General features: G+C 39.1%; 1 protein-coding gene across 3 annotated transcripts in view; it reads left to right on the top strand.

Annotated features, from left to right (window-relative positions):
* LOC139745901 (uncharacterized) overlaps positions 1-12,432 on the top strand; it is a 40,030-nt gene extending 27,598 nt beyond the window's left edge. For 2 of the 3 annotated variants that reach the window (XM_071656566.1, XM_071656581.1), the window contains exon 5: positions 396-12,432. In XM_071656566.1, the coding sequence (XP_071512667.1) occupies positions 396-923 (528 nt within the window). In that variant the 3' untranslated portion in view covers positions 924-12,432. The remainder of the gene's footprint in view (positions 1-395) is intronic. The other variant, XM_071656574.1, reaches the window with a different exon arrangement.
* The last annotated feature ends 634 nt before the right edge of the window (positions 12,433-13,066 follow it).

The raw sequence follows: 13,066 nt of genomic DNA on the forward strand, positions 1-13,066 counted from the left end.
AGTATGGAAGGAGAAATTGAAGGAGCTATTGGAGAAATATCGCAGGCTTTTTCGGTGTTTTTGAGATAAAACTGCTAATATGATATCAGGAATTCTACCCTGGATCAGTGTAGAGAGCACTTTTAGTAAGGCATTCAGTCTTGATGATAAATAGTGAACTACTGTTTTTGGGAAGGAGTTGAGTTTTTAAACTTGTGGCATCATATCTGCTTGCATACAGTCTGTTAAGTGTTTTCAAGGACATACTACACTAGAATGAGATGGGAACTGCACATTTTGGTTGGCTCATTAGTGATTCTTTAGTATAGTACTTATTCATTTTCAGGATAGACAATGAAACTATTTAGAATAGCTTTCAGGCATTCATATATTGTAATTTGCATTTGCTTTTGCAGTTGGAATGTTTCATGGTGTGTCTGGATAGTAAATCAACATTGACATTCCTTGACCTGTTTTGGGATGGTACATCTCAAGGTCGAGTCTACATACGACTGACTGGCAACACAGCAAGAGGTCGTCAGTTCCTGAGTTTATGCACTGGGGAGAAGGGACCTACATTCCGCAATACACATTTTCATCGTGTTTGGTGGAAGGGTCATGCAGGTGAACATGTCTGGGGTGGTGATTATGACCAGGGAGATGGCAGTGGAGGTGCAACACTCCCCAGCAATTGCAGTGGTGAAGATGCAGAAGCTGAACTAGGTTGTGCAGTACCCATTACACCTGGATTAGTAGCAGGGCGATATGAAAAGAAAGATGTTAGCTCCATCTTCCGCATATACACCAGAGAAGCCAAACATTGCATGGAAGAAGCAGCCTTTGGTCATGTAGAGCATGGTCTTTCTGTGGTTGAAAAGGCCATCAACCACAATATTATACAGGATGTGATAATTTCTGACTGTGGGGTCGTTATGGATATATAAAGTAGAAAACATTATAACACCTAATCTTGGTAAGCCATTGTCTGTTACTGTTTGATTGTAGATTTTGTTGATTTCATTTCAGATTCATTTGAGTGTTTATCCATTTAATGCAGTGATTCATTCAGTATCTTTTGCTGGTATATACTGCATATTAGTACTGGGGATTCAGCTGCAGTGCTTCAGACATTTTCAAGTAATATTGCATGTTGGCATGGTTGTATCATAATAAGGTTGTAAATTCTGTTTTATCTCATAATCTACAAATTTTGCCTTTCCGTACACTTATAGCAGGGTCGTGCATATAGAATTTTCCTTCCCTAATAGACCAGTCTGTCAACACCTTTTCAGGTGTCAAGGATTCCACAGCAATATTTGAGTTATTTACTAAGTTTGAATCACTTTAGATGTTCTTACTGAAACGTGGATTTTTTAAATTTGGAAATACTGAGGATGCTCCCTTGCAGGTGAAATAACTAAGGTAGATGAGAGGAAGTATATATGAAGAGCAGCTGATCAAGAAAAATGAGAATTTCCGGAAAGAACTGTGGTTGTATGTTTTTCAAGAATTAGAATGGACCCCTTCCAAGTGCAGTGTGTTTGTAACTAAAGAAAATCATGTTAATGGGTCAGAAGATGGTTTTTAGATAACTTTCATAAAACAATAAATTGTAAATGTATATTAGTTGTCACTTCAGCATAGCACTGTTTCTGCAAAGCAAAGTCATGCTTTACTTCTATGATGTAATTATGCTTAAGGTGTTGGAAATATGTGTATTCAGAATGACTAAAGCAAGGTTGTTTCCTGGAACATTCTGAGTATTTTCAAATGTCTCCTTACTAAGGTAGGAAATAGTCTGTGGCACCTGGTTGTGGATAGGGAGCTACAGTTTCAGTGCTATATTCATGACAGCTAGAATGTGGTTTTAAGCAAATGAGACCATTGTTGTAATCACTTTCTGTCACCCCCTTACTAATGCAGGAAATGTTGACCATACATATTTGCCATTTCCTGCATTATCAAGGTAGTATCAAGAACAGATTACTGAACCTTTGAGGGAAATCTCCTCAATTACCCTCCATCTCTGTTCCTTTTTTTGGAAAAGTAAAACAGGAAAACATTTCCAGCATTTCGCTCTTACTCCATTTAGTCGCTTTCTACAACATGCAGGAATAGGTGGGAAGTATTCTATCTCCCATGGGAGCATTGAAGAATGTGTGTAAGGCGAGAACATTATCTCGGAAAGCAAAAATGGGCAAGTTTGAAGGAATAGTGGTTCCAAGCAATGATATATGGATGATAGGTGTGGGCTGTAGATAGGGTTGTGCAGGAGGGTGGATGTGCTGGAAATGAGATGTTTGAGGACATTATGTGGTGTGAGGTTGTTTGATCGAGTAAGTAATGAAAGGGTAAGAGAGATGTGTGGTAATGAAAAGAGTGTGGTTGAGAGAGCAGAAGAGGGCATATTGAAATGGTTTGGTCACATGGTGAGAATGAGTGAGGAAAGATTGACAAAGAGGGTATATGTGTCAGGTGGAGGGAATGAGGAGAAGTGGGAGACCAAATTGGAGGTGGAAGGATAGAGTGAAAAAGATTATGAGCCTGGCCATGCAGGAGGATGAAAGGCATGTTAGGGAAAGAGTGAATTGGAACGATGTGGTATACTGGGGTGAACATGCTGTCAGTGGATTGAACCAGGGCATGTGAAGCGTCTGGGGTAAACCATGGAAAGTTTTGTGAAGCCTGATGTGGAAAGGGAGCTGTGGTTTCGGTGCATTATATATGACAGCTAGAGACTGAGTGTGAACAAATATGGCCTTTGTTGTCTTTTCCTAGTGCTACCTCGTGCACGTTCAGGGGGAAGGTGGGTATCATTTCATGTGTGGCGGGGTGGCAACGGGAATGAATGAAGGGCAGCAAGTATGAATTATGTACATGTGTATATATGTACATGTCTGTGTATGTATATGTAAATATACATTGAAATGTATAGGTATGTATATGTGCGTGTGTGGACATGTATGTATATACATGTGTATGTGGGTGGGTTGGGCCATTCTCTTGTCTGTTTCCTTGCGCTACCTCACTAATGCGGGAGACAGCGACAATGTATAATAAGTATAGATAATATATATGTTGGGATGAAGAGAGTGGTGAGAGTAAGTGAGCTTGGAAAGGAGACTTGTGTGAGGAAGTACGAGGAAAGATCGAGTGCAGAATGGAAAAAGGTGAAAGCAAATAACGTAAGGAGAGTGGGGGAGGAATGTGATGTATTTAGGGAAGCAGTGATAACTTGTGCATACGATGCTTGTGGCATGAGAAAGGTGGGAGGTGGGCAGATTAGAAAGGGTAGTGAGGGGTGGGATGAAGAAGTAAGATTGTTAGTGAAAGAGAAGAGAGAGGTGTTTGGACGATCTTTTCAGGGAAGAAGTAATGCAATTCACTGCGAGATGTATAAAAGAAAGAGGCAGGAGGTCAAGAGAAAGGTGCAAGAGGTGAAAAAGAGGGCAAATGAGAGTTGGGGTGAGAGAGTATCATTAAATTTTAGGGAGAATAAAAAGATGTTTTGGAAGGAGGTAAATAGAGTGCGTAAGACAAGAGGGGGCTAATGGTGAGGTATTAACAAGTAGTGGTGAAGTGAGAAGGAGATGGATTGCATATTTTGAAGGTTTGTTGAATGTGTTTGATGATAGAGGTGCAGATATAGGGTGTTTTGGTTGAAGTGTGTGAAGTGCGAGGGTCAGGGAGAATGGTTTGGTAAACAGAGAAGAGGTAGTGAAAGCTTCGCGGAAGATGAAAGCCGTCAAGGCGGAGGGTTTGGATGGTATTGCAGTGGAATTTCTTAAAAAAGGGAGTGAATGTGTTGTTGACTGGTTGGTAAGGATAATCATTGGATGTATGATTCATGGTGAAGTGCCTGAGGATTGGCGAAATGCATGCATAGAGCCATTCACACATGCACATATACATACCTATACATTTCAATGTATACATACATGTACAGACACAGACATATACATATATACAAATGTACATATTCATGCTTGCTGACATCATCCATTCCTGTCACCACCCCGCCACACATGAAATGGCACCCCCTCCCCACACACGCACGTAAGGTAGCACTAGGAAATGACAGCAAAGGCCACATTCATTCACACTCAGTCTCTAGCTGTCATGTGTAATGCACCAAAACTACAGCTCCCTTAACACATCTAGGCTCCACAAAACTTTCCATGGTTTACCCCAGATGCTTCACATGCCTTGGTTCAATCCATTGACAGCATGTCGACCCCGGTATACCACATCATTCCAATTCACTCTATTCCTTGCACGCCTTTCACCCTCCTGTATGTTCAGGTACTGATCACTCAGAATCTTTTTCACTCCATCCCTCCACCTCCAACTTGGTCTACTGCCTCTCCCTATTCCCTCCACCCCCGACACACATATCCTCTTTGTCAATCTTTCCTCACTCACTCTCTTCATACATCCAAACCACTTCAACATACCCTCTTCTGTTCTTTCAACCATGCTCTTTTTATTTCCACATGTCTCTCCCTTACATTACTTACTTGATCAAACCATCTCACACCACATACTGTCCTCAAACATTTCTCCTCCAACGCATCCACCCTCTGTACAACCCCACCCATGGCCCATGCCCTGCAACCACATAACATTGCTGGAACCACTATTCCTTCAAGTTGCCAAAAGCAGTGAAAAGTTTTTACCAAGGATGTAAGGCATGTGCACGAGTAGGAAGAGAGGAGAATGATTGGTTCCTGGTGAATGTCGGTTGGTGGCAGGGGTGTGATGTCCCCATGGTTGTTTAATTTGTTTATGATGGTGTAGTTAGGGAGGCAAGTGCAAGAGTTTTGGAGAGAGGGGCACATATACAGTCTGATGTGGATGAGAGGGCATGGGAAGTGGGTCAGTTGTTGTTTGCTAATGATACAGCTCTGGTGGCTGATTCAGGTGAGTAACTGCATAGGTTTTTGACTGAGTTTGGAAAAGTGTGTGAAAAGAGAAAGTTGGGGTAGATGTGAATAAGAGCAAGGTATTAGGTCCTGTAGGGTTGAGGAACAAGTTAATTGGAATGTAAGTTTGAATGGAGAAAAATTGGATGAAGTGAAGTGTTTTAGATATCCAGAAGTGGACTTAGCAGCAGATGGAAATATGGAAGCAGCAGTGAATCACAGGGTGGGGGAGGGGGCAAAGGTTCTGGGAGCAAAAATGGTTATGTTTGAAGGAATATTAGTTCCAACAATGTTATATGGTTGTGAGGCATGGGCGATAGATAGGGTTGTACTGAGGAGGGTGGCCGTATTGGAAATGAAATGTTTGAGGACAATATGTGGTGTGAGGTGGTTTGATCGAATAAGTAATGAAAGGGTAAGAGAGATGTGTTGTAATAAAAAGAGTGTGGTTGAGAGAACAAATAATGGTGTGTTGAAATGGTGTGGACATATGGAGAGAATGGTTGAGGAAAGGTTGACAAAGAGGATATATCTGTCAGAGGTGGAGAGAACAAGAAGCAGAAGACCAAATTGGAGGTGGAAGGATGGAGTGAAAAAGATTTAGAGTGATTGGGGTCTGAACATACTAGAGTGAATTGGAACAATGTTGTATGCCAAGGTCAACGTGCTGTCAGTGGACTGAACCAGGGCATGTGAAGCGTCAGGTAAACCATGGAAAGGTCTGTGGGGCCTGGATGTGGATGAGGAGTTGTGGTTTTTGTGCATTACACATGACAGCTAAAGACTGAGAGTGAATGAATGTGGCTTTTTTTGTGTTTTCCTGACACTGCCTCGCTGAGGTGAGGGGTAGCGATGCTATTTCCTGGGGAGTCAAGGTAGCAGCAGGAGTGGATGAAGGCAAGCAAGTTTGAATATATACATCTGTATATATGTCTGTGTACGTATATGTATGTATATGTTGATATGTATATGTGCGTGTATGGGCGTTTATGTATATATATATATATATATATATATATATATATATATATATATATATATATATGTTCCTATGAGTCTACAGGGAAATGAGACACGATTAGTTCCCAAGTGCACTTTTGTGTAATAATCACATCATCAGGGGAGATACAAGAATGAAATATAAGTCAGTTGATATATAATGAAGAGACGTAGCTAGGACGCTGTTTGGTAAACAAGTGACAGTCACTTGTTGTACAACGAAGAGACGTAGATAGGATGCTATTTGGTAAACAAGTGACAGTCACTTGTTTACCAAATGGCGTCTTAGCTACGTCTCTTTGTTGTATATCAACTGGCTTATATATGTCTTTCTTGTGTCTCCCTTGATGATGTGATTATTACACAAAAGCGCTATTGGGAACTTATCAAGTTTCATTTCCCTGTGGACTCATAGGAATGTACTTGATCACATGCAAAATTGTGATCCTTTCCAATAGTATATATATATGTATATATATGTGTATATGATTGTATGTGCCACTCTCCGTCTGTTTCCTGTCACTACCTCACTGATGCAGGAAACAGCGATTGAATATGAAATTAAAAAGATAAAAAGTATGTACTACTCATGTGTAGTTCGAGTTTTTAATACTAAATTTTTTGGCAAAAAATTCATGGGTCAACCTTTAGATGGGTAATAGTTTCATTAGGTGGAAGCCTATGCATGATGGGAAGGTGTAAGAGCAACCTTTAGCTTCACACATTAAAAGTATGAACCTGTTACTGCCAGTAAACAATGGAATTGTAAAATATGTAGTAATTAGTAATTAAAAGTACTGTAACATGCAGTATATTCAAAATTGTCATATTTCTGGAAAACAAGAAGCAAAACAATAAGAATATAAACACAGTTTTAGTGTGCAGTAATATAAAAGGCTGCTTAGGAAGGGGCAATGCAAAGGCAAATTCTCCGTGACCAGGGTTCCGCCATATCAGCTAGACGGTACATGTTTTTGCAGTCATTTTTAGTTAGGAAATAGTTACATCACAAGTATATTTTACCTTAACTGTGCCTGAAGGAATATATTCTCAGAAATGAATTGTAGTTTTGCTGAAACGTGATGTATTTCAATGTAAAATAGGATGAAATACATGATGAAAGCAAAAGACTTTACCTAACCTTATGATGTTCAAGAGATGTTACTGTTTTTTTTGATAGTTTTGGTTAAAATGCTGTTATATTACAATGATATTCTATTCATACTGTGCTTGATATGATAGATTTACAAAAATATAATATTTTTGTTGAAATAATGTACGTATTACAGTGGAAAGTGGGATGAAATCATGACGAAATCAATCAACTTTTGCTTTCTTTTGTTGTTCTAAAGATGTTACCGTAATTGCTTTTCGAATGATTTTTAGTAAGAAAGACTTGTATAACAATGATATTCTTTCCTAATTGACTTGAATAAATACTTGAATGGAAATAAGAAATATTTTTGCTTTATCGCATTTCAGTGTAAAGTGTCATAATAATAAATGGTAAACAATTTGCCTTTGGCATTCAGGTGTTTCAGGCTTAGTGAACTTCAGTTTATAGGATGTAGAGTGTTTTTCAGTAAGGATTTCCTGAAATGGGTTTTTATGCCATAGAATATGGTGCTTTATTACCCTAATTTGTTATTCCAATACCATTATCCTCAAAAACCTGGATCGACCTATACACAAGATAGGCTTATAGAAGAGTATATATATATATATATATATATATATATATATATATATATATATATATATATATATATATATATTCATTTATTTATTTATACTTTGTCGCTGTCTGCCACGTTAGCGAGGTAGTGCAAGGAAATGGACGAAAGAATGGCCAAACCCGCCCACATACACATGTATATACATACACGTCCTCATACGCATATATACATACCTATACTTCTCAACGTATACATATATATACACACTCAGACATATACATATATACACGTACATAGTTCATACTGTCTGCCCTTATTCATTCCTGTTGCCAACCCCCCCCCTCATGTGCGCAAGGTAGCGCTAGGAAAAGATAACAATGGCCTAATTTGTTCGCACTTATTCTCTAGCTGTCATGTATAATGCACCGAAACCACAGCTCCCTTTCTACGTCAGGCCCCATAAAACTTTCCATGGTTTGCACGTCGACCCCAGTATACCACATCGTTCCAATTCACTCTATTCCTTGCATGCCTTTCACCCTCCTGCATGTTCAGGCCCCGATCGCTCAAAATCTTTTTCACTCCATCTTTCCACCTCCAATTTGGTCTCCCACTTCTCCTCGTTCCTTCCACCTCTGACACATATATCCACTTCGTCTATCTTTCCTCACTCATTCTCTCCACGTGACCAAACCATTGCTTGGTTAGTGAGGATATTCCATATATGTCTGGTTCATGGTGAAGTGCTTGAGGATTGGTGGAATGCATGTATGGTGCTATTGTACAAAAGCAAAGGGGATAAACGTGAGTGTTCAAATCACAGAGGTATAAGTTTGTTGAGTATTCCTGGGAAATTATATGGAAAGGTATTGCTTGAGAGGGTGAAGGCATGTACAGAGCATCAGATTAGGGAAGAGCAGCGTGGTTTCAGAATTGATAGAGGATGTGTGGATCAGGTGTTTGCTCTGAAGAATGTATGTGAGAAATACTTAGAAGAGCAAATGGATTTGTTTGTAGCATTTATGGATCTGGAGAAGGCATATGATAGAGTTGATAGAGATGCTCTGTGGAAGCTATTAAGGGTATATGGTGTGGGAGGTAAGTTGCTAAAAGCATTGAAAAGTTTTTATTGAGGATGTAAGGCATGTGTATGAGTAGGAAGAGAGGAAAATGATTGGTTCCCAGTGAATGTCAGTTTGTGGCAGGGGTGCGTGATGTCTCCATGGTTGTTTAATGTGTTTATGGATGGGGTTTTTAGGGAGGTGAATGCAAGAGTTCTGGAGAGAGGGGCAAGTATGCAGTCTGTTGTGGATGAGAGGACATGGGAAGTGAGTCTGTTGTTGTTCGCTGATGATACAGCGCTGGTGGCTGATTCGGGTGAGAAACTGCAGAAGTTGGTGACTAAGTTTGGTAATGTGTGTGAAAGAAGAGAGCTGAGTAGAATTGTGAATAAGAGCAAGATTATCAGGTTTAGTAGGGTTGAGGGACAAGTCAATGGGGAGGTAAGTTTGAATGGAGAAAAACTAGAGGAAGTGAAGTGTTTTAGATATCTGGGAGTGGATTTAGCAGCGGATAGAACCATGGAAGTGGAAATGAGTCACAGGGTGGCTGAGGGGGCGAAGGTTCTGGGAGGGCTGAAGAATGTGTGGAAGGCGAGAACATTATCTCGGAAAGCAAAAGCGGGTATGTTTGAAGAGATGGTGGTTCCAACAAAATAATGAAAGAGTAAGAGATGTGTGGTAATAAAAAGAGTGTCTGAAAGACAAAACAAAAACAGGTTTAGTACAAGCTGGAGAATGTAACGTTGGTCATGGAATAGAGCCAGTTGGAGGAAAGTGTGGTTTGCTGGGGGCAATATGCTGTTAGTGGGCTGAAGTAGGGCATGTGAAGCAGTCGAAAAACCAAGGGAGAGTCTGTGGAGTTTGAATATGGATAAGGGGCTCTCGTTTTTGTTCATGATCCATAATATCTAGAGAGTAGAGTTAAGCAAATTAGGCCACTCGGATTGTTCCTGGGGAACAGGAAACAAACATGGGAAAAGACATGTGGGAGTAACTTCATATTACTGATTGTTTATGATAAAATCTGTTGTTTGCTTTTATATATATAATGAATGTGATTATATTATTTTGTCTTTTACTTTTTTTTTTTTTTAGACATTTTTAACTCTTTCATTGTGGATTGTTCATGTATATTGGCTATTTTTTTCTATCCATATTGGTGCAAATAGGGATCTCACTTTCAAGGATATCACACAAGGTGTCAGCACATAAATATTAGTGTAAATTAGCAAATTCAGGCCCTTTTCACGTTGTTTCTTTTGGGGGCCACCACAACCTCCCTCTCTCCAAGGCCACTACACCCTGAACTGCAGAATTGCATTGTTAAGTAGATCAAGCTGCTGTCCCTTGACTTATTCCCTCATCATACAATATCCTGCTCAATAGTATGATATATTCTCAAAAATATATCACCCCATCCTGCCTAGGAAATGGATGAATTATTAGCATCTATGTATGGTGGTTAGTTGTTATGCATCTGGCAGCTTCCTTGGCATTTGTACAGACAGACAGATATTATAAATGTTGTCTAATGCCAGCCACCATGTGTTGTCATAGTAGTAGAAATTTTTTTTCTCTTTTTAAAAAAATCATGGCTATTTACCTTTAAAGATGGTGGAGAGAGAAGTACAGCAATGGTATGCTGCTGTGGCAGTGATGGAAGATCTGGATAATTTAATGGATTTGTTGGATATCTTTAGTTTAAGTGTTTATGAAGAATTAATATCTGTCTGAGTTGATATTGATGACAAAAACACTGATATGCACGATTTTTCTTGGTGTAGTAAAAGCAAGAAAAATTTCTTGGTGTAGTAAAAGCAAGAAAAATGCAGTTGTGCACTTGTATATCTGGCAGTGCTAACTCTCTTACACCAGTTCACAGCACACCACTTCTGACTCTTCTTAGCAGCAGTATAAAGAGTTGCATTCAGACAAGTTCTGTAGTCTTGTAATCAGGGATTAGAACTTTGTCCAAAACCTTAGTAAAAATTTTTTTAAAAATTCTTTCATTTCAAATCCCCAGAATCATTTGTACTGGTGGATGGAGTTATAAGCCTCCCACGGGGAAAGGATTAAAACATGAGAAAAGGCCTCTATATTTACAATTTGACTATCAAGTAATTTTGATAGAGTGTGTTGGAATGAAGTTGATTGCATTTTAGTGAAAATAAGGAAATGCTATTCCAATGAATTAGTTATTTATTATTTCATGACTTTTTTTATTATAATTACATTGTATAATGGTATTAAGGCTTTGTAACTATATGCTGCTGAATTTTTGACTTTATAATGCAGTACATAGCAAATAGGTCTTTTCCTTGCATTAAGAAATATTTAACTCTTGAGTTTTCTTATGCTGAAGTACGTATCGTTAGATTAACATACATGGGGTTTTGATATCAAAACTTCCATGTGAAGCATTGTGAGAAAGTTGAATGTTGGCTTCGTTGTGTTTCACTTACTTTCATACATCGCATTCACATTGCTAGGGCTGCCTGGATCTCTCATGATATTGCCGGCACATTGTCCAAATTTGTCTTAGTTAACCCAGAACCCTGGCTTTTTATTGATGTAGCCAGTGTGATAATGGTGAAATTAGTAACATGTTTGGTGCTAGCCATGATTGAATGAGACTGTGAAACCTGTGGTAGCAAGTAGATGTTGTTATTTCCTCTTCATTTATCCTCTGATTTCTATATATGGCTTAATTTTAATGAATTGTATGGACAGTGTAAGGGAATGACTTTATTTTTATAAAATTTGCAGAAATGATAAATTTTCATAATGCTTGTTAAAAATATATCCTTTTTCAGTTTATAATTTATACTGAAATATTTATTTTTTTGTTCCATACTTTAAAAAAAAGCAGATGTGGCCTTTCATAGTTTGTTCCTGGTACAAGTTGTACCTCTAATCCAGTGCTCCATGGTCCAGCAACTCCCATGGTCTGGCATGTTTTGAACCTGCCACCATTATTTTGTAGAGCTGCTTTCAGGGTGGTGTTGTTAGCAGCACTAAGGCACTAAAATCTGTTTACACTGCAGCCAAGCTAATTAACAGTCCTGTTAATTTCTTATATTCAGTTTTTTGTTGAAACTGAAAACCAGAACAGTTTTAAATTTTGGAAAACTTTGAAAGGTGCCAGGAGTACAGAATTAGACAGTGCACTTATAAAGTAGTTTAAGCTCCCACATAATGAAGGTGTAACTATTTCTGGGAAGATGTTTATCAAGCTGGCCAAAGCTAGACTATGATTGTGAATATTTGCAAAGATGGTTACACAAGTTTAAGTGAAGACATGGAATTTCAGTACATAGTGTGTACAGTGAAAAGCATAGTGCTGACATGGAAGCATGTAGTGCAAGGTTGTATTGAAAAAATTGATAAAAACTCTATTTCTCCATTAAACAACTAACAGCAATATATACAGGGCGAGAGAGAGTGGACAAGCCAGCTGCCTGGCTGGAACTGACGCAGGGCAGGCGGGCTGCCTTGACGATAACAATAGAACAACAGTAGTAACAAGAGTCAACCAAAGCCAACTAACCAACCTGTGGTTGTTTGTTACATTAACTACTTGTCACAAAGCTGTGAAAAAGTTTTTGGATGAATTTGCACAGTTAGTGGCAGTGGAAAACTTAGCCCCAGAGCAAGTGTATAATGCTGATGAATCTGTTGTATTAGCGCTGCATGCCCTGAAAAACCCTTGCCTAAGATATTGCAGTCTCCGTCAGGGGGTACTTCTGATGTGATTTAATGTAATAATAAAAACCTTGTTTGGAATGGAACTGTTAATGGTTGTATTATATCCTATTTTAAGCTTTGTTCTACCTTTGATAACACAGCAATATGTGTGTGGATTCAGCTGGCAAGACTATGGGTTGGGCATTTTCTCTGGTCTGGCACTGGCCAGGTCCCAATGTTGCTGGATTGAAGTTCAGTCTGTTCTTCCTTGCTGATGTGGGAAATGAAAAAAGAATTTTTGTAAGTTTGTTTAAGGAGAAATCTAGATAGCTTTTCAGAATTATTCTGGTTTAAAGAGGGTATTTCAGTGAGAACGGGGAGACCAAATTAGAAGAAGAGGGAACAAGGAGAACGGGGAGACCAAATTGGAGGTGTAAGGATGGCGTAAACAAGATTTTGAGTGATTTGGACCTGAACATGCATGAGGGGGAAAGTTGTAAATGGAATTGAGTGAATTGGAATGTGGTATACAGGGGTCAACGTGCCATCAGTGGACTTGAACCAGGATGTGTGAAATGTCTGGGGTAAAGCATGGAAAGTTCTGTGGGCCCTAGATTTAGATAGGGAGCTGTGGTTTTGGAGCATTACACATGGCAGTGAGGTAGCAGCTGGAAACAGATGAAGAATGGCCCATCCACTCATATACAAAAAAGCCCATACACACACACCTATACATATCAGCATA

Source organism: Panulirus ornatus, chromosome 4 (genome assembly GCF_036320965.1).
Source record: "Panulirus ornatus isolate Po-2019 chromosome 4, ASM3632096v1, whole genome shotgun sequence".
Classification (NCBI taxonomy): domain Eukaryota; kingdom Metazoa; phylum Arthropoda; class Malacostraca; order Decapoda; family Palinuridae; genus Panulirus; species Panulirus ornatus.